This window comes from Scleropages formosus, chromosome 7 (assembly GCF_900964775.1).
Source record: "Scleropages formosus chromosome 7, fSclFor1.1, whole genome shotgun sequence".
In the NCBI taxonomy this organism is placed as follows: Eukaryota; Metazoa; Chordata; class Actinopteri; order Osteoglossiformes; family Osteoglossidae; genus Scleropages; species Scleropages formosus.
Window position 1 is genome coordinate 28640973 of NC_041812.1, and position 23362 is coordinate 28664334.

Below are 23362 nucleotides of genomic sequence, written 5' to 3' on the forward strand. Positions count from 1 at the left end.
TTTCACACACCACAAACAGTGCCCCCCTCAATATCTAATTAAAGTCTATACAGACCTTAAGATACTAGTTATGTATTACTCACCAAATCTGGAGTCATGCTGAAGATAGGTGTGATTTCTCGAAATAATCCTCCACTAATTATAATTCAGACCCACAAGTTATGTTCCCATTGTCTACACAAGGTGGTTCATTCATTTTCCAGGTCAGAGCCTATGAAGTATTACACACTGTATACAACAACAGAAACAATTTGAAAATACATTCTCAAAAGTGTATTATTTGTTTGCAGAACTTACTGGCTGAAAACTTTCATAGAATATTACTTAACAGGTGATTAACACTGCCATGTAAAGTCAGTCAGGTTTGGTAGGGAGTTTTTATTATTTTAATTTCTGATTTACTGTTGTACAGTCTATGCCAAAAATATAATTGTCTGTCTCTCACTTCTCATTGCAAACAGCTCAGGTTCCAGACAGCGACGAGCAATTTGTCCCTGATTTCCATTCAGAAAACTGTGAGTACACATCCAACTTGTATGTGTATGTGTGTTTGTGTGTGTGTGTCTATCTGATTTTTGTGAATGAAGGATGATTCAGCAGAGGCCATTGAGAGAAACTGCTGGAAGCTTGGGGGTAACAATTATTTTTGTACTACTTACTGTAATCTCTGTAGTTCAGGTAAGTGGTGTTTGAAAGTTTGCGAACCCTTTAGAATTTTCTCAATTTCTCCATAAATATGACTTAAAGCACCATCAGATTTTCACACAAGTCCTGCAACTAGATAAAGAGAACCCAATTAAACAAAAGAGAAAAAAAATTATACATTTATTTATGAGGGAAACTGATCCATTGTTACACACTGTATGTGTGACTGGCAAAGGTATGTGAAGCTTTGCTTTCAATATCTTGTGTGACCCCCTTGTGCAGCAATAACTGCAACTAAACATTTCCGATAACTGTTGATCAGTCCTGCACATCGACTTGGCAGAATTTCAGAACATTTCTCCTTACAGAACAGCTTCAAACCAGTGATGTTAGTGGGCTTCCTCACATGAACTGGTCACTTCAGGTCCTTCCACAACATTTCCATTAAGGTCATAGCTTTCATTCGGCCATTCCAAAACATTAACTTTCTTCTGCTTTAAACATTTTTTGGTAGAATAACTTGTGTGTTAAGGGTTGTTGTCTTGCTTGAGTTTTAGTTCACGGACAAATACCCTGACATTTTCAATTCAAAATTCATAGTTCCATCAATGATGGGAAGCCATCCTGGTCCAGAAGCAGCAGCAGAAGCAGATCCAAATAATGATACTGCCACCACCATGTTTCACAGATGTGATAAAGTTCTTATGCTGGAATGGTTTGTCTTTAGCCAAAAACTCTCATTCAAGACAGTTGTATTTTTTACTAAACTGTTCTATTTTGGTCTCACCCACCGAGAGAAAATTCTTCTGATAGTCTTCTAGTTTATCCACGTGGTCTTTAGCAAACTTTAAACAGGCAGCAATGGAGACTTTAGGCTTTTGACAGTTCTTTCTGGAAACTATTGGCTTTCTCCGTGCAATCCTGCCTTACGCTCTATTGTTATTCAGTGTTCTCCTGATGGTGGACTCATGAGCACTGACATTTGCCAATTCAAGAGAGGCCTTTAGTTTCCTTAGTTACCCCTGGTTTCTCTGTGGCCTCCTGCACTGTTACATGCCTTGCTCTTGGTGTACAGAGACGACAGTAAGTACTACAAAAATAATTATTACACCTAAACAATTCTGCCATTTTTTTAACAAATAGAAATTTGTACAGCTGTACTGCAACAAAATTTTTCTCATGACTTTGGATGAATCTATAAAGAAATTGTTGATTTAAATATGTCAGGAGCACCTACATTTGCATAAATATTATTAATTCAGATAATAAGAAAATTTTATTGACCTCACTAATAAACACAAATGTCCAATACACCTGAAACACAAAAGATACTTTTAAATGTAGACATTGTTAGAGATAAAATGAAATCAAGTCAATGAACAATGCTGTTAGGGTTCTGTGTCTCTTTTCATATAAGTTAAGCATTTATGCAAATAGTGTCTCCATTTCAAACTGGTGAAAACATAATGGAGACACAGTGGGATAATGTGGGAGAAAGGATGAGGCTATAGAGAGCTCAAAGAAAAGCTGGAATTTGAGCCTGAAAGCAGGGAGGGGTGGGACAGTGATTGTGTAACACCTCCAGGTCTGGCAAATCTATCTAGACTGCTTCCCTTTTTTACTTGACAGGAAACAAATGACTTTCTGCCCCTACTTGTATTTTAAGCTGTGCAACTGGTTTTTTTTTACTAAATTTATTTATTATACAACTTGATTAACGCCGGGGCTGTGCTGACTAAGAAAGTCAAAATGCAGTTTAGCTCATAATCCGCTGCTTATTTATGTTTACATAGTTTTGTGTGTACTGAGAACAGTAGTAAATGGATGCTTTTCGAGGCTACCTTTCACCACAGTCATGAGGCTGTTCCCGTGTAGGGATAGGAGCTAAAGGCCCTCACAGCTGGAGACATTCTTTTCCTCACTGTCTGCACCATACTGTCCTTACTCTCAGTAAAACTTCCATTATTTGCCAGTACACTGTCCCTCTCCCTTTTGCACTACTGAAATGGCAAACTGAGCACTCTGTCTCCTTCTGCTGAATTGTGGCCCCTTTTCTTACCTTTACAGCACACAAATTTCAGGTGGATGCTGCCTTGCCCCCCCCAACCGACTTTTTCTTATTCTTCTCTTCTTCTCACATATAACTGAGTTTAAAAATACCTTTTATTCCTCACTACCTCAGTTTAAAGATCTTTATGGGCTCTCCAACATAGAAGTATATCCAGCAATGGTTTCTCTGTGTGGGCTGACTGTTCAGTGTGCTGCTTTGCGCTAATTATATAGGAGACAAAGAGGAGAAGAAATGGGCAGAGAGTGAAAGCAACATTCACAGCACTTGCTGCGCTGCCAGTTGGTTTTTACATCTCCTTGTCCTTCCTTGTTTTTTTCTTGCATCTCTCTCTGACTACTGACGTAGTTTAAAATTTAAGAAGACAACATACTTTACTTCTGCACAAGTCTTAAGCGCCACTCAAAATAGAGAAATATGTGGTTTTGGTGTTTTCAACTTTCCAAAATACAGCTGCCGCGCAACAAGTCTGCAAAACAGGACCCATCGCGAGGCGCCAGTTGTGCCACAGGGATCACATCTGTACACCAGGTTTACAGGCAGAATTTAAAAAAATACCTTAGGGGTTTTAATAATTATCAAACCTGTTGTTGGCTGGCAACATCTCGCTCACTGGATAAATGAAATACTTTCTCAGATACTTTCCCTTGCTTTCTTTGTAACACTCTCACACATACACAGTCACACACGTTTTCAATGTCCTCCGCTTCCTCAGGTGACCTTTCATTTGTGCAGTGCTGCAGCTCCACACACATTCAGATATTCCCTACGGTTTTTTTATGAATGGGGTGTTTGTAAGAGACCAGCTGAAGCAGCGGTTGGGTTGCTGGAGGGAATCTCCATTCATAAGTTTTGAGGCCTTAGAGCAACACAGTGAATAGGCTAGTGTGTGTTTTATTAAAAGGGCATGGGAGGGGTTAGTGGAGGAGCAACTGCAAACTGACCAGAGATTTTTGCGCCTGGATTTTCTCCTCAAAGGGAATTTTTTTCCTTCTCTTTAGGGTAGTACAGAATGAAAGATATCAAATTGTTTGCAAGGAGAACTAAAAATAACAGGGCAGTCCAGCACTGAGCAATAACTAACTACCAAGTGCAAAAGAGTAAATAACCAGTGCTATCACAAATGGTAGAGGGTTATAGTGATTGTTTAATTAGAAATGATAACACACACACCATCTGAAACCGCTTGTCCCAAGCAGGGTCACAGCAAAGCGGAGCCTAACCCAGCAACACAGGGCGCAAGGTTGGAGGGGGAAGGTGATGGGACACCAGTCCCCTGCAAGGCCCCCCAAATGGGACTTGAACCCCAGACCTGCCACACAGTGGGACCAGGCCAAGCACACCCTATATATTTGTTTGTTTTGTTTGTTTGTTTGTTTTATGTGTATATGTTCTGCATCAGAATACCAATTAGTAACTGTATTTCATTCATAGTTGAGTGTACAATTATATAATTTCAGAAGTAAACAAGAAGCTGATATGAGCATTAAACATTAAAAATAGAGAAGCTATATTGGAGACTTAAGGATTTTGAGCAGAGAGCTAATCCTCTTTATTAATTACTTTGTCTATGTCAAATCCCCTTAAAATTGTATTTACACTGGAAATTGACTGTTTCGTTACTTGGAAATCCCTCTACACCAAATCTACATTGCTAAAGTTGGAGTTAAAAGAAGTTTGTACTACAGAGGAAGCTTTGGACATCCTTCCTATTACATGTTGCGCAACTTACGCAACTGGAGACATTATTTTCCTCACTATCTGCACCATACTGTCCTTACTCTCACTAAAACCTCCATTATTTGCCAGTACACTGTACACGGTGGGTTGGCCCGGGCCCTGTTCTCTGGTCGGTCTGGGGTTCGAGTCCCAGTTGGGGTGCCTTGCAATGGACTGGCATCCTGTCGTGGGTGTGTCCCCTGCCCCTCCAGCCTTACGCCCTGTGTTGCCGGTTTAGGCCCCAGCTCCCCACAACCCCCACATGGGACAAGCAGTTTCAGATAATGTGTGTGTTGAAAATATTTTCAGTCTTATTTCTGTCCTTCTGTTTGTTCAGGCTTGTTACTATTAACTTTATAAGTGAAAACTGCCAACACTGAAAAGCTGAAATCTTGGAAAGTCCACACATTGTTATTTACTGTTTTTTGTTGCCTATTCATTTTCTTTACTTATTTTTTAATTTGTAGTTCCCATATTTAACTCCAAACTCATTTTATACAAAAGTGCTATAGTACTAAAGTACATTTTCTGTTTCTCTTGGCAATATTGGCTGTAGTCGCACCACTCCTCTTCTGAGTTACTTTTTTCCTCCATTTATTTTCCAAGAAGGATTCTGAAGTACAAATACATGAAATGAGTCTGGAATTGAAGTGAATACAATGATGAAACAGTGAAAAAGCAGAAATGTTGACAGCTTCAAGTATTTTTGAGGTCATTTTGCAATAACATCTAGAGAATAGAGAAGTGAGATTTTAAATGTGCAACAGTTCTCCTGTCACATGAAATTGGTGACACGTGTAATGAAGCACATGCAGGCTCGCACAACTCCACCTTGAGCAAACCCAGACTGAGAACTTGATTTCCACACCTCCCCCAGTCAGCCAAAGAGCACTCCATTCATTCATAGCTGACTGAGGGCCATGCTGAATCTTATCATTTTCCATATTCAATAGGTCAGCTTAGTTAATGGGTGACAGCATGTGATGAGGTGGTAAAAACAGGTTTGTAACCAAATTGCTGGCAGTTTCTGTTTTGAACCCTTGAAGTACATCATCCAGACTCATCCTAGACATTTAAATTGATAAAAATGTGAAAATACAGCTCAATGAAGTCACTTTGGATAGATACATCTGCTAAGCAAATAATGGAATGTAAATGAGATGGGAGTATGGGAATTATGAAAGAAATGACATGAGAAGGTGCTTAAATTCTTAACACTGAAGTGTTTAGCTGTTTTCTAGTCATGTTGGTCAGTTTGCAGGTAAAATATTCTCTGTCATACCCTCTGTCATTTTTATTTTGTGTTAAAGTGTGTTGCATGTGGGGGTGCGGTGGCGCAGTGGGTTGGACCACAGTCCTGCTCTCCAGTGGGTCTGGGGTTCAAATCCCGCTTGGGGTGCCTTGCGGCAGACTGGCGTCCCGTCCTGGGTGTGTCCCCTTCCCCCTCCGGCCTTACGCCCTGTGTTGCCGGGTAGGCTCCGGTTCCCCGTGACCCCGTATGGGACAAGCGGTTCTGAAAATGTGTGTGTGTGTTGCATGTATTCTTTGCATATTGACATAACTGTCACAAAAGTATTTGCGAAACTTGGATTTTTTTTTCTTCTACATGACAGAAATTTCTACAGTACTTGAATGTAGTCCAGTGTTTTAGTCCATACGCCAGTATGTAACAGTTCAATTCATTTTTATAGCGCGCTCTTCTCACACAGTGTTACAGATCACTGAACAAAGGCATAAGACAAAGAACCAAATAAGACAGTTGACTATACACTAGAGTAATTTTATTTTATTACAACATTCTCTACATGTGAAAATAGTGTCTCAATTGAATTTTTGCCACAGTTAACAAGAAGTGTCAGGAGGTCTTTGAGCATTATTTGTGGGGTGTCAAATAAATGTGTACAGAACCCACCCTAATGGCCCCTCCACTTCCTAAAACAATCAGTCACGACCATCACCTCTCACTTGTTTTTGACCACTCTGTTTACGTGTGTAACATTTATCTTGCTATCCCTCACTCCATTTTGGTTTGGCCATTCTTTGTGCTGTGGGAATCTTCAGATTTAATTCCAGTTGCTTCATTTAACTAATCGGCATACACCTCACATCAAGTGAAAAGCTAAAATACTGTGGTTATTTTTTTATTTATATTTATACTTTTAATACTTAGTAAAATGCTCCAGGTTAGATTAGAAATTAAAAAAGTGAAGGAAGATAAAATATAAAGGAAGCATAGAGTATATAAGTTTATAAGTATAAACATAAAATCACTGCCAGATTTTTTTTAATGCTTGGCTCACCAAACATGGGGAGGAATGCACATCCTGGTTCTTCAGAATTCTGTACACATTTCATAATGTGTATAATGTTTGTCCTTCAGTATCTAAACATTGTGCAGTTGTTAACTTCTGCATTTAACTTGTCAACCTTCATCAGACAAAAAAGCCACAAGGTATTTTACATTAGAAATGCAGTGATGTAGTTCGGAAGTGTACCATAAAGAAGATCCAGAAACCAGAATAAGTCGTCAAAAATAGAGCAATTAAAATGTTGAAATGACAAAAAGAAGAAATTTACTCATTACACTGCTAGAATTTGAGTGTAACTATGGATTAGCTATAAAATAATGTTTCCCTCAGAATGGTTGCAAATTTCCAGGTATATTTTCCTCCAGTGCTGGCAATCGGTTAATTTAGAATTTAATGCCTTGTAATGTCATGTTAAATGGATTGCCAATTATTCCAATGAATAATGGCGGAGCACTCACAAGTATGGCCATGAGCAATCCAATAAGTCATGCCAGTGAGTATTCTTGAGTCCATTCATATTCAACAGCAAAGTTTATTGGAATAATATGCTTTGTACATTTTCAGTGTCCTCTCCTGATCTCAAGACTCAGCTAATATGACAGTTTATTTGCAAATTTGTGGATGTGGAAAATTAGAAAACTTCAGCTATATACAGTATATTATCTTCCAGAGAGCAATTTGCGTATGTTCCCACATCCCACTGTTAGCTGGCAGCAAAATGCACTCAAAAGGAATAGAAGCCATAGCACTAAAGTACCACCTTCATTTAACTCTGCTGTTTCTGGGTGTTGGTGATCAAGATGATGAATATTATTCATGGCATAAATCAGTAAACAGCATTCACTAGGAGTTTGGAGAATGTATTTTTATTTTTAATAATTTCAAATTAGTTTTATTTGCAAATTAACTCAAAATTAATACAAATGTTCAAATAAAAGTCTTACTGTATATTTCTATTATAGCAATATTCAAGACATTTACAGAACAGATACAGCAAATAATTTGAAATGTGTTGCTGCAATTATTCTTTTATTGACCGTGTCGATATTAAGGCAAAGTGAAAGTAGGTACAGTGTCTATGAAAGTCTTCATCCCTCCTTGTATGCAGTGGAAAAAAGTGAATTCCTGAATTTACAAGAGGATTGAGTTATGAATAGACTTCCAGTCCCAGGTGTGTTTTGAAATTGGGGATCCAGTGTAAAGGTATTGAAAAATAATGTAAATGGTACACAGTGGTTTACTCTTTTTTAGAAATAGGAAACTAAGCTAGTTACAAAGCTATGTTATTTTTGCTATTTATTCATTTAGTAGATGTTTTCTTCAAAGAGAACTGGTAATGTTAAGCTACGTGCAATTATTCAACCATTTCATAGAGCTGTTTTTTTTAAAAGGCACAAATCATGGTAAGTACCTTGTTCTAGGGCACAATGGCAGTTGGGAGAGTCTGAAACTAAATTACACCTCATAGCACCTTTACTGTTTGGGATGGTGACATAAACTGGGAACTCTGACAAGTTCTTCTAAAATGGATGCATTCAGACAGCCTTTACAGATTCAACCTATACCCACTGTAACATACTAACAACCTTTGCTCCACAGCAACATTCAGAAAACTTTATTTTGATGTTCTTTAATAAGGCATTTGATATGATACTGATGAAAAACCAGGGCCAGACTCTTATTACTTTTAATGCAAATTGCTATGTATTTGCATTTCTTTTTGCGAGACTGGAAGACTGGATCATTTTAATCTTTGTCTCTCCAAAGTAACTCCTGTTAAATGTTTTCTAATCCATTTAACCTGGTTTCTAAGACAATTTTTCCTCTTCTCGCTCTCCAACAAAGAAGAAAAATGAACAAAAAGTTGTTGGCTTTTGTGGGACACTCCCCTTCCTGAGAAGGGATATAGGCACTGTCACAGTATTACCAGTAGGCCAGACTTTTTTGTGAATAAAAGATGTAATTACTTGAGTTTGTATTTGAACCTCTGACTGGGGACCTGCCCAGTCAGATATGCGCCCACTGCAGGCAAGTCATAAACACAGCTCTCCATGGCTGTAAATGAACAGCTGCTGCTGTTTACTCTGTAAGGCATGTCAAAACATCCTGTACTGTAAACTCGTTGAAATTTCCCCTCAAATAATAAACATTTCTTCAGCTACATTCGCGTTTCCACCTTGGGTGGATTTGGGTGGGCAGTGACATCAATGCTGAAGGAGTCCTAGGAAACTGTACCGAAGATTTAAATGATCCAAAACCTGAGGTGGGGGTGTTTTAGGAATTGGGATTGATGCTTGGGGTGAGAAGCATCATCTGACAGTGTCTCTAATCCACTGGTAACTAATATTGGTACCATGACTTTTCCCAGTTCTGCACTGTTCATTTTCAATTTGTTCTTCTTCCTTGAAGGCCACAGTGGTTTTTCAAGTTTATGTTGTTCCTTAGCAAGGAGGAGAAAATTCTGTTTTGGTGAGACACTTTTAAAGTCAAGCCATGCCCCTGCAGCATTAGACAATATGCCTTTTGCCTGGGAACAGACCTTCTGACAATAGCAGGTTTTGCCATCGGAAGGGGTTTGCCTATGCGAGCTTTGTAGGAGAACTGGGTCATTTTGTGTCCAGCAGAGGAGAAGGAATAAGTAAGGCCCTGCTGTTCTCTGAAGAAGCCTGCTGGAATGTGGTTTTTTTTGTACATGTGCACACATGTATATACATTTGCCTTGCTTTGAAATGTATTTCTTGATTCATTTAATTGATTTGACCTTTTTTGGTTTGTTTTTTTTTTTTTTTCTTTGCTCTCCTCCCTTCCCAGATGGCTTACAGTACTTAAGTACTAATTGCAAACCATTATCTTTCTTTCCTGGTTTCCTTTCATCACTACTATATTACTTGTGCTCTGCCGCTGAGCACTCTGTCACTCTGTTGAGAAGAGTCCTTTATAAAAAAAAACTGAATTGAACTGAGCTCTTCCTAGGGAAAGTGTTTTTATTTGCTAGTAGGATTGAAGTTCAAAACTTCTTCTATCATGGGTTTATATTGGGGGATGATGGGGGACATTTTCTTTTTTTTTTCAAAGTTCATGGGTGGCCTAAAATATCTATCTTACTCCCATTCTGAATGCATGAAATACTCCTGTAGGTGCAGATATATGATTCTGAAACCCTCCTTTTTTCTTTGTCCCTCTACTAGCGGTAGCATTCCATAGCCCTTCAGTGAAGATCAAAAAAGAGCCCCGGAGTCCTGGTTCAGACCCCAGTCAGTCCTGCAGCCACAAGCAGTCCTTTACCTATCCTAGTAGGGAGCAGTGCCTTTACACCAGGTGAGTCTGATGTTTGATAAGAAACGTAGTCTATGGCCCTGTATTTCACTGATCCCCTGGTCTTTAAGGGTATAGATTTAAAACCTTAAAACTGTGATAAATATTCAACAGGCACAGTTGTAGTTGTAAGGTGTGTGAATTGTGTTGGATAGCAAAGTTTGATGACCAATTATGATTTCAGCTTCAAATTCAGTTTATTTTTTACTGAGCACTCTTCTCACACAGTGACACACAGTGCTGAAAAAAAGATTAGGAGATATAATACAAATAGATGTATACTGGTTTGGAGAAAAGCATCCAGTAAATGAATTAATGTAAATTGAAATGTAAATAAAACATTAAGAGCTATATTAGTTATTAAAGCTGTAAGGTAAGAATAAAGTTAAAACGTTGCAAACTACATTGAACTAAACTACGTTTATTATGTAATCTGGTCTGACTGTCTAAAAAATAAAGAAAAACCTTATTAACTGTATACCTACATCTCCAATCTGCCATTTCTATCCAAAATTTTAGAAAAATATTATAGGTTCCCAAATTGTAAAATACCTTATTCATAATAATATATGAATATGGTTTCTGCTCTGGTTATGGGTAACAACAGCCTTTACCCATTTTCGAATAATATTTTCATCTCATCTGATGCCTGTCATACCTCAGTTGTTATGTTACTGGACTTATAACTAAGTGCTGTGTTTGATAACGTTGACTATAATATCTTACTCAGTAGATTTGAATCAGTGGTTGAACTAAATTGCACTTTTCTGAAGTGACTCTTGTATATATCTTACTGTAAACAGTTTTTGCACTAAAATCTGATGACTGCATCCCTTCATTTTTGTCTATGGTTGAATATGGTGTGCCTCAGGGCCCATTATTATTCTCCCTGTATATGTTACTACTGGGTGATATTATTTGTAAGCATAATGTAAGTTCTCACTCATATGCTGATGACACTCAGTTTATATGTTTGCGTTAAGCCTGATGATCCATCATGTATTGTGTCTTTAGCAAACTGTTTTACCAATATAAAATTATGGATGAGAATTTTTTTTTGTCTCTGAATACCGGTAAAACACAGACACATGTGGTGTGTGGTGGTGCTGAAACAACCCAGTGATGTCAGTCTTTACCACCCCATGGTTTAAGCTTCATACATAAATAATGTGTTAAGAATTTTGATGTTGGACAGAAAGCTGTCATTTGTGGGTCATGTTCCTAAATTTACTAGGTCACCCTTCCTTCAGTTAAGAAATATCGCTAAATTGAGGTGATTTTAATGTAGGCAGGATGCTGAGAAATTAGCTCATGCTTTTGTTTAAAACAGGTTTGACTATTGTAATGCTCTGTTATTAGACTGTCATTACAAGCCCATTTCCAGGTTACAGTTAGTACAGAATGCTGTTGCCAAAATTGTTGCAAGAACCAGGAAGTACACCATATAACACCGGTACTTCAATCACAACACTGGCTTCCACTCAATTTTAGAGTTGATTATAAAATCTTATTTTGACCTAGAAGATAGTAAATGGCATTGCTCCTGCTTAACTTAGTGAGATTATGATTATGTCCCATGAAGTTGTCTTTTTTCATTTAATCCAGGTTATCTTAAAGCACCTGTGATTAATAAAATCTCAGTAGGTGGGCATGCCTTTAGCTATAGTTTGCCTAAACTTTAGAATAGTCTGCCAGTTATTGCCAGGAATGCCCTGTCTGTCCCACCCTTTACATCTAGGTTTAAGGCTTAAATCTTCAGTCTGGCGTATCAATGACCAGTGTATTTCCTGTTTGCTGTGTTGTTTCTTCATTCTGTATACGACTCTCTAATCTCATTAGGTTATCAGTTACTAACCCTTTCTTTGTTGTTGAGTATTGTTTCCCCATGATGAGACCTGAAGAGGCTAGCCGTGATACCAGCACTGTATGTTGACAGAAGCTGATGACTACCTTCCATCGTGAATGTGCCTATGTGAACAAGGACATCAAGTTATTAGGACTTAGCTACAATGTTATAAACAGCTGTTAATTGACTCAAAAGTTTTTTTTTTTTTTTAATCTAGATTGTTTGGAAGGAGTGGCCAGCCACTTGCAGTTAAGGTTTTTTCTTCCTTTACCTTTTGGTTAGAAATTTTTTGTTCCTCTCCTCTGTGACTAGTAGGCTTACTTACAGTTTTAATAATTACAATGTTATTGTAGTAATTTAATGTGTATCCAACAATCTATTGGTCCTACGCCTGTGTTCAGCACTCTGTGTCACTATGGGAGAAGAGTGGTCTATAACAATAAACTGAATTGAATAAGTTGATGTCCAGGCTCAGACATGCTGTACCATGGCATGCAGTCATCAGCTTCTATAAGCATAAGTGTTGGTAACACAGTTGACCTCCTGCGGTTTCTTCATGGGGAAACAATGGTCAAGAAAAAAGAAAGGGAAAGTAACAACATATGGAGTGGCTAGATGGTTTTATACTAAAAGACAACACATAGAGGTACAGTAAACAGGAATTTCACATTAGTTATGGATTTGCCTGAGCAAACATGAGTCTTTAGCCTGGATTTAAAGGCTGGGACAGAGGAAGTGTTTCTTGAACAAAGAATTGACAACACCTGGCAGACTATCCCAAAGTTTTGGTGCTCTATAGCTAAAGGCACACCCTTATACTGAGATCTTATTAGTCAAAGATGCTTTAAGGTAACTTTCACATGATAGAGGAAGACAATATTCTAGAAAATAAAAAGTAAGGTGGAGTGATGCCAAATTTCAGTAAACACATTCATACTTACACTGTCTGAAACTGCTTGTTCCAAGTGGCGTCATTGCAAACCGGAGCCTAACCCGGCAACACAGGGCCCAAGGCTGGAGGGGGAAGGGGACACATCCAAGACGGCGGGGTGCCAGTCTGCCGCAAGGCACCCCAAGCGGGACTCAAACCCCAGACCCACCAGGGAGCAGGACCTGATTCAACCCACTGCGCCACCGCCCCCCACTATAAAAAATATAATTTGGTATTGAGCATGCCAACTGACAACTGATTAAAGGAAAACCTTCCGGCTACTGCCATCAAACCTCTGCAGCTTCTACAAAACGCTGCTGCATGAGTTGTGTTTGATTTGCCAAAGTGTTCCCACGTATCTCCTCTTCTCATTTCTCTGCACTGGTTTCCTATAGCTGCCCGAATCAAATTCAAGACCTTGGTTATTGTCTACCAATGCATCAACAGAACTGCTCCCAGCTATTTACAGGTCTTGATCAACCACTACACCCCAGCTAGACCCCTTCGCTTGTCTACTTCTGCGTGCTTAGTGGTCCTACACACGAAAGGTAAAGCACGGAGGTTCTTGGTTCTGGCTCTTTTGTGGTGGAATGACCTTCCCCTCCCACTCAGAACTGTGGAAACTCTGTCTACATTCAGGAAGGTTCTGAAAACTCACCTTTTCCAGACCCATTTCATCCAAGATGTCTCCAGCTCATGTATGGTGTAAATGTTCATGCACCGTAACTTCATGAGCATCACCAGATAAAACTTTTATTCAGCCACTACTCCAGCAGTGTTTTTCTTGTTTGTGTATCTTGTAATATTAAAAAAAATATATAAATTTTTTTTTTTTGGTAGGAGGGTATCATGATTTGTCTATCCTGTGTTTTCATGCACCTAATTGAACGATGAACCTCGGTGCAGCAAGTGGTAGGCAACAAACTAGGTTTACTTGAGTCACGTGTCTGCAGCTGTGTCTGTTTCTCTTAATGTAATGCATAAATTGTACTTTTGCTGAGATGTACGTCGCTTTGGACAAAAGCATCTGTTAGATGAATAAATGTAAATGTAAATGTAAAACCTAAAGCTGAGGAGAAAAATAATACTCTGGGGTACTAGAACTAGTGGCTACCCATCCTTCCTCCTCATTCTATTTAGTGACAGAGGACCCATGTGTATAAAACTGAAGCCATTAGAATCTATATCTTGGTTCGTGTTTGCTGATCCTTTTGGTGGCAGTTGGCAGTCACGGACTTCTGGCTGCTGATCCCAGATGGTGAAATTAGCTGTTATGACATGACCACAGGACAGCAGGACTGGTGATCTATGATGCCAAGAGAGGCCAGTCCAAGGGACAGCAGCATTAGGGGCTAGTTGTCCAGGATACTTGGGCACTTCAGGGAAAAATAGAGAGAAGAAAAAAAGAGGGCAACTTGTTAATACTTCAGCTATGATCAGAATCAGCTCTTGAAATACAAGGTTAAACAGGAGGATTTTATTTGGTTTAAAACACTGCAGCTGTGGCAGGGAGAGCATTCCACAATTTAGGGACATGGGGGCAAAATTACCTGGTTTTCATACAGACCTTTGAGACCCTGAAGAAAGTCTGATGCTGATCTGTTCCACTAGTTCTGAGCATGATCAGAGCAATTGTGTTTACCTATGATGTGAATCCTTCCCTTCTACCAGTGCCTATGAACAGAAGACAGTTGAGGGGCCCAAGACCTCTAGCCCTGGGACTCCCATGTCTCCAATGCAGCATTACTCCTCCAAACCCCCCTTGAGCGTTCAGCCTGACTTGGGGTACATGAACCTCGCAGCTGGCACCCAGCGCCTCCACAGCCACAGCTTCCCTATGGAAAACAGGTAGTTTGTCACAGCAAACAGGTTTATCAGGTTACTTTATTTTCAGGTTGTACATTGTTTATGTTTTGAATTTTAAAGTTATATCACCTTCAAATTTTGCAAGCTGTTTTTGTTTACTTGCTATAAATCTACGTTTTTTCTTTTCGTGTAAAATTTGATGATTTGGCAGCAGTACCTTAAGCTTAATGGTAATATTTTTACTGAAATGTTTCACATGTCATCTATCGGTCTGGGTAGGTGTTGAAACAATTTTTGTTTTGTGTCTCTATCAGCACCAAGTACTCCCAGCCTCCTGCAGAGATGTGCCCACAGTATCCACCCCTGGGACAGAGCCTTCAGCGGGCCCTCCCAGCCCCCAATGGAGGTGGAAGTGGTGGAAGTGGGGTATACCACCGGCAGCTGTCAGAGCCCTGCATGCCATACCTGCAACAGAACTTCAAACAGGAGTACTTAGACCCCTTGTATGATCAGGCTGGTCACATGCCGGGACACCTGCCCCAGCGATATCCGTCAACTCACATGATGGTCAAACAGGAGCCCACTGACTACCATTATGATCCTGGTGAGTTGATGATGCACAGACACTGAAAACCTTGATCAAACCACACAATTCAGCATGGTGAGTGGTCAAATTAAAAATAAAAAAAAAAATCATGTTATGAGGGTAATTTTTAGTTAACAATATCAATTTAAAACATTTACTTATTAATAGAACTGGTGCTGTCCTATTATTGCACTATATACATACAGTTTATTGTGCAATTTTTCTTGTGCTGATCATATGAATAAACTAAACCCCCTTTTTTCTAGTTCTAATACTGATTACAGTCATACACTACATAGTACAGAAACTACTAATGTAGGGAGATACAGAAAGGTATTTTCTTACTAATCAAGTTGATGTCCATTTACCTATCACAGGTTTCTACTTTCGATATTTGGTCACTTCTCAACAGTTGTCACTCACACGCTATGAGTGACTCAGAGTCACTAATCAACTTAAGCAGCATGTCTTTCAACAGTATGAGGAAACCCACACAGACACAGGGAGAACTCCACACAGACTGAGTGAGGAGTCAAACCCATGTCCTCTTGCACCACCCACCAACTGTGCTGCGCAGACTTTTTGATTTGAACGCTAAGTTTCTCTGAATTGCTTCAAAACAGTTGAGAAAAAAATCAGTATACAGGCAGACCCTGCTGTTCACACATATTCTGTTCCTGAAAATGGTTTAGATGACAAAAAGTTGAATAGCAAGAGTCCATTTCCCATTATTCCTTACCGGGGAACATTATAATCGGTTCCCAGCCCATCCCTACATCCCTGACTAACTTTGACAAATGTCTCTAAAGTGCTGTAAAATGCCTGTATAAATCAAAAAAAATTATATAAAACATAACAAAAAAAACAACAATAATAATGATAATAACATTATATATTAATATAGCATTATACAGTGTATGCAACAATAGAATTTAAGTTAAGCTCCCAGAATGGATTACAATGATAACTTGAAATGAGAAATGATGCACAACTAAGAGAAAATAAAGCAATAGGATGCTGAATACCTACCAATGCTGCTCTAAAGGTATTATCAGTGAATAGATGGTGTTATAAATACAGTAATATGGTATTTATTATAATGTGGAAATAAGTGGGGGTGCGGTGGCGCAGTGGGTTGGACCGCAGTCCTACTCTCCGGTGGGTCTGGGGTTCGAGTCCCGCTTGGGGTGCCTTGTGACGGACTGGCGTCCCGTCCTGGGTGTGTCCCCTTCCCCCTCCGGCCTTACGCCCTGTGTTGCCGGGTAGGCTCCGGTTCCCCGTGACCCCGTAAGGGACAAGCGGTTCTGAAAATGTGTGTGTGTGGAAATAAGTTTTCTGTCTGCTTTCTGAGAATGTTCAGAGGAAGAAAACATGTTTATAGAAGGTAAATTTAATATTTTTTCAGATGCTTTGACAAAAAGGCTGTGATGGTGGAAGGGATCAGGGAGGATAGCAAAGAAGGGTATTAATTTCTTAAGAGCCACCATACTGGGAGGATCTGTATTTTGGAAACTTTCAGGAAAATCCCATAAGTTTGCTATTTTTCCAAAACTATATGCATTCTCATTGCTTGGATGCAAAATATATAAGTCAGTAACTAATTTTTCACATATCATTGTACATTGCTCAGCAGTAAACAGAAGAAAACAGTTGTGTAAATTGTTTTAAATTAAACAGAACAGTGGGTTCTTATTTGTAAGCAGCCCATCAAACATGTTTCCAACTTCACCTTGTTGTATAAATCAACTGCTGCAAAGCACTAAATCAAGAGTCATGAGCACTTTATTTAGAGGGTCATCGGTGTATTGGAGAAGCTTCAAAAATGGAACAACAGGAAGAAAGGCAGCAGCAATGTACTACTGTCAAAAGAGGAGGTGTTTATAAGTAGGAGAAGGGAAAGGTACAGTGAAGGGCAATACGTATTTCAAATGATGATACAGTAGGATCACTGCAGATGACTTATTTTGAGAAACACAGAAGTCATGATAGTGTAATCTATTGAAAAATATATGCTCAGTGAAGTATTTTATATGTGTAAACTTTTACCTGTATCTTTAGTCTGCCTTTTTTTTTTTTTTTGCTATTTTAATTACTTAATTACTTAAGTCCCATTTTTGTGCAAAGAATGCAGTAAAATATATGGAACTCATCAGAGAACTTATTTAAAACATTTATTTTGTGTGGCATTTGTGTTTACTATCACATAAAATTGTACCGTTCTTGAATCATTAATGATCAAAAAGGTTTGGTCGTTAGGAATCATTATCTCAATTGACTGTCATACTGAAGCAAGGCATTTATTATTTTACTTCTTATTATTTAAACATTCATTACATAATAATAGTTGAATTTTACAGTGGATAAAATATTTTCTTTCAAGGATGGTGTGAAGTATTTTAAGTATATTAGTCATGTTATAGGTAAATTGTTAGTTTTCGCTAATATCATAAACGGTTTTGCATTATTTGTTTTGAAAATGTGAACATTGTTTTCAGAATTGAATTTAAACAGCTGAGAAAACTTCCTAAACTAAATTAAAGTAAACTAAAGGTGATTATTAGAGTTAGTGACCTACGGGGCTGGCACGAATAGAGGTCTTCAGTAGATCAGGAAAGATTATTATTTGTTACATTTTTTACTTAAATCTTACGTGAATATTAAGTGAGAGGAACTTAGAGCAGTAATAAAAGTACTATAAGCATTAGGACCAGTCTTTTCTGTTAACAAACTGAGTCTTTGGTTTATGACTAACCACACAATTGTCTCGTACCTTGCCCGAGGCTCTCAGTTCCAGTGTTCAGACCAAAGGCCATGTACTTCCTCCCTGTCCTGTGCTAGTTTCCCTCTCAGCTGCTTGAAGCTCCAGGGCTGCCTAATCGTTCCCTTTCTCTGGGACTGGATCGCCTCCTCCTCTCTCTGTGAATGGGAGCCTAAGGAATTTCATTCAGAAAATGGAGGGCACTGGAAAGACTAGAATCCCCAGCAGACAGCTCCCGGGTGTCAGGTTGCAGCAGCGGCTTCCTCTTTGTAGGCAGATGAAATCATAATGGAAAAATGAGCGTGGCCGCAGTAACTCGAGCCACACTCTCGTACAAAAACAAGAGGGAGGGGGAAAGGGGGCAGGAGAAAAGAGAGGCTAAAGGGCACAGTAAAAAGTCCACATTCTGGAGAAGAGAAAAAAAACTGATGCTGTATTTTGGCCCATACAAGTTTGAAGGAGATATGTTGGATGTTGTTTTTAAAATGGTCAGCAGAGCTGCATTGCCCAATTTCAGGCTCACCCTGAAACAACATAGACATAAATCTTATGGTGCTAAAGGTGTTTTTTAATAGTTGAATCTAGCTTTTGTGCCAGCAGAGTAGGTCAACTCACAGGTGTGTTAAATACAGTATTAGATTTTAAATCATTAGCCTAAATGACTCAGAATTACAGTCATACTCCAAGATACACCCAGCTGAGTTATTAGAATTCGACTTTATGAGAAGTTTCACAATCATTTGCACATTTCTATAATTCAAACTCCATGGTGACAAAACTCAACACATAAAAAAATCAAAAGAAAAATCTATAAAAGGCACAAACAACTAGCACAAAATCACATGCACACACACTTTCAGAACCACTTGTCCCAGACGGGGTTGCGGGGAACCGGAGCCTACCCAGTAACACAGGGCGTAAGGCCGGAGGGGGAAGGGGACACACCCAGGACGGGATGCCAGTCCGCCGCAAGACACCCCAAGCGGGACTTGAACCCCAGACCCACCGGAGAGCAGGACTGCAGTCCAACCCACTGCGCCACCGCACCCCCTCATCACAAAATCACAGTTTTGATTAAATAATATATTATCCATCCATCCATTTTCCTGACCGCTTGTCCAAGTAGGGTCGTGGTGGCAATAGGGAGAAAAGAGAAGCCCAGACATCCCTGTCCCTTGCAACTTCCTCCAGGTCAACCTGGGAGATCCTCAGCCACTCCCAGGCTAACTGGGAGATATAATCTTTCTAGCGGGTCCTGGGGCAACCTCAAGGCCTCGTCCCAGTTGGCCATGCCTGGTATACCGCCAAAGGGAGGCAACCAGGGAGCATCCTTATCAGATGCCCAAAACACCTCAACTGGCTCCTCTCAATGCAGAGGAGTAGCAGCTTTAGACTGAGTTCTTCCTGGATGGCCAAACTCCTCACTCCGTCATGGAGAGTGAGTCTGACCACTCTGTGGAGAAAACAAATTTCAGCGATCTTATTCTTTTGGTCATTACCCAAAGTTCATGACCATAGGTAAGGGTAGGGGCGCAGATTGACCGGTAAATGGAGAGCTTTACCTTATGGCTCAGCTTCCTCTTCACCACTACAGTCCGGTACAGCGACCGCATTACTGCTTCCGATGCTCCCAGTCTGCAGCTAATCTCACGCTCCCTTCTCCCCTCACTTGTGAACAAGATCCCAAGATACTTAAACTGCTCCACCTGGGGAAAATTCTCTCCCCTTACCTGGAGGGGGCATCCCATCCTTTTCTGTGAGAGAACCATGGACTCAGAATGGAGGTGCTGATCCTCATCCCAACCACTTCACACTCAGCTGCAAACCATTCCAGTGCGTGCTGGAGGCATCCATGTGAAGGTGCCAAAAGGACAACATCATCTGCAAAAAGCAGACACATCACCTTCCAGCCCCCACATATAATGTCGTCCTGACCTTGGCTGCGCCTTAATATCCTGTCCATGAAAGCCACAAACAAGAGTGGGGACAAGGCACAACCTTGGCGAAGTCCAATACCCACACTGAACGGTCTTGATTTAATGCTGAGTATGCAGACACAGCTCTCGCTCCGAATGGCCCGCAACAGTGACCCTGGCACCCCATACTCCCGAAGCACCTCCCACAGAATTTCTCCGGGAACATGGTCCTAGGTCTTCTCCAAGTCCACAAAACACATGTAGTCTGGATTAGCGAACTCCCATGCCCCCTCAGTTATGTGTGAGAGGATGAAAAGTTGGTCCACTGTTCCACAACCAGGACAGAATCCGCATTGTTCCTCTTCAATTCAAGGTTCAACTTTTGGCCAGAGCCTCCTTTCCAGTACCCTGGCATGAACTTTCCCAGGGAGGTTACTCCAACAGTTGGTGCACATTTTCTGGTCGCCTTTCTTAAAGATAGGAAACACTACTCCAGTTTGCCAGTCCAAAGGCACTGTCCCCGAGGTCCATGCAGCATTGCAGAGGCGTGTCAGCCATGACAGCCCACAACATCCAGGGTCTTAAGTAGTTTCGGGCAAATTTCTTCCACCCCCAGTGCTTTGCCACTCTGGAGCTTTCCAACTACCTCAGTGCCCTCCACCAGTGAAATGAACTCTGATACCCCAGAAGCCTCTGGCCCTGACTCCTGTAAGGGAGGCATATCTCTCGGGTTTAGGAGTTCCTCCAAGTGCTTCTTCCACCTCCCGACAATGTCCTCATTTGAGGTCAGAGTTTCTCCTCCTTTGCTGAGCACAGCATGAGCTCCTCAGACCACTCCTCAGCCGCCGGATGGTTCTCCAGAACCTCTTTGAGGCTGACCGAAAGTCATTTTCCAGGGCCTCTCCAAACTCTTCCAACGCTCCAGATTTTTCTTCTGCAGCTGCAGCCCCTGCCGCCTTTTTTGCCTGCCGGGACCTATCTGTTGAGTCAGAAGTCCTCAAAGCCACCAGGCCCTATAGGCCTCCTTCTTCAGCTTGACAGCTTCCCTCACCACAGGTGTCCACAAGTGGGTTCTTGGGTTGCCACCGTGACTGGCACCCACAAGCTTTTGGCCACAGCTGTGGCTGGTTGCTTCCACAATGGAGGTTTTGAACAGGATCCATTCAGACTCCATGTTCCCTACCTCCTCCAGGACCAGGGAGAAGTTAGAAATCATTCCAGATAGGGTCCTCTGACAGTTCTTTCCAGCACACCCTTACTATATGCTTGGGTCTACCAGATCTGTGTGTCAGTTTTCCCTGCCATCTGATCCAGCTCACCACCAGATGGTGATTGGTTGACAGCTCAGCACCTGTCTTCAGCTGAGTGTCCAGAACATGTGGCCTCAAGTCAGATGAAATGACTGCAAGGTCAATCATTGACCTTTGGTCCAAGGAGCTCTGGTACCCAGTACACTTATGAGCATCCTTGTGTTCAAACATGGTGTTTGTTATGGACAAACCATGACTAGCACAGAAGTACATTAACATTTCACCATTCGGGTTTAGATCGGGCAAGCCGTTCTTTCCAATCACCCCACTCCAGATTTCCCAGTCATTGCCAACGTGGGCATTGAAGTCCCCCAGCAGGACTATGGAGTCTGTAGGTGGGGCCCTGTCCAGAACCCCACCCACTGTCTCCAAGAAATCGAACACTCTGAACTGCTGTTTGGTACATAAGCACACACAACAGTCAAAGTTTTCCTCTCTGCAACCTTCAGTCTTATTGAGGTGACCCTCTCACCCACCAGGACAAACTCCAACCGTACGGCGCCAGCCAGGGGCTTGTGAGTATCCCTACACCCTCCCGGCACCTCTCACCCTGTGTAACTCCTGAGTAGGAGAGAGACAACTGTCTATCGAGGAGCGATGTCATGCGTCATCCTACCCCCTTCTGCTACCTGAAAGCCATTGCACCCAACCCCCATGCTGGACCTTGCAGGTGGTGGACCCACATGGCACCCCCACGTTCCCTTTTCAGGCTGAGCCCAGCCCGGTTACATAAGCTGGCCGGCTACCAGGCCCTCGCCCAGGAACACTACCACCAGGCCTGACTTCAGGGGTAGGTCCCGGTGTCCCTGTTCCGGGCAGGGCACGGGTCATACTCTTAATCTCTTTCATGGGGATTTTTGGACTGTGTTAGTCTGGATCTTCTCTCTAGACCCGTTCGCCTTGGGAGACCCTACCAGGAGCATACTGCTCCTGACGATATAGCTCTGGAGATCCCTAGGTCATGCAAGCCCTTCTGTCACGACAAGGCCAGATCCAAGAAGGGCCCAGATACAGGAATGATTTTTCAGCTAAATGTAGTTGAATAATCTCACAACCAATAATTTCACAAAACACACATTTCTAGAAACACTACAGAGCTTCTGTTAAACACTGGTGTGCTAAATGGATAGACTTAAGTTTGCAAGAGACCGATATGATGTCGTGGTCACGGCATCGTTTAAGAAACGGCAGACTAGCGATGTGGTGCATCAGATGATGCAGAACTTAAGTTGTTTAAAAGTACTCTAAATATTAGAAAATGGAACAATAGATGGATAGTTCACAGTTTTTTATTTACACAATTTCAATGAATTTATTTATTCAAACAAAAGTCAGGCAGTGATTCTCTTATTCATCCACATAATGTCATTTACATTTACATTTGACGCTTTTCTCCAAAGCGACATACATCTCAGAGAAAATACAATTTGTGCATTACATTAGGAGAAAGAGAGACATAGTTGCAGATATGTGATATTTAAGTGACCTTAGTTTATTTCTTTACACTTTATGCACCGATGTTCATTGCATGAGTAGGTGCATAAAACTCAGAATAGATGAATCCTGATCACCTTCCTACAATTTTTTATTATTTTTTTTAAAGGTGTACACACACACACACACACACACACACACACACACACACACACACACACAAGCTGAGGCTGCTCATCCTAAGCAGGGTCGCAGGAGCTAGAGCCTAACCCGGCAACACAGGGCATGAGGCTGGAGAGGGGTCACCAGTCCATCACAAGGCACTCCAAGTAGGACTCGAACTCCAGACCCACCGGAGAGCAGGACCTGGCCAAGCTCACTGTGCCATCTCACTTCCACTGGTACATAAGCATTTACATACAATACAGGAGTAACAGCTGTGTAAAGGCTTATCTGGGCATGATCATAAAGTCACGGTGCATGAACGTTTACACCGTACATGAACCTGAGAGATCATGGGTGAAGTGAATCCGGAAAAGGTGAGTTTTCAGACCCTTTTTGAATGTAGACAGAGTCTCAGCAATTCTGAGTGAGAGCGGGAGGTTATTCCACCACAACAGAGCTAGAACTGAGAAGCGTGCTTTACCTTTCATGTGCAGGACCACCAAGAGAGCAGAAGAATACGAGTAAAGCGGTCTGGTTGGGGTGTAGCGGTTGAT

General features: G+C 41.0%; 1 protein-coding gene across 1 annotated transcript in view; it reads left to right on the forward strand.

The window, feature by feature from the left end:
* Positions 1-23362, forward strand: part of etv4 (ETS variant transcription factor 4) — a 47376-nt gene that overhangs the window by 18620 nt on the left and 5394 nt on the right. The window contains exons 4-7 of the mRNA XM_018739758.2: positions 462-515; positions 9930-10059; positions 14505-14681; positions 14954-15243. Of these exons, the coding sequence (XP_018595274.1) occupies positions 462-515; positions 9930-10059; positions 14505-14681; positions 14954-15243 (651 nt within the window). The remainder of the gene's footprint in view (positions 1-461; positions 516-9929; positions 10060-14504; positions 14682-14953; positions 15244-23362) is intronic.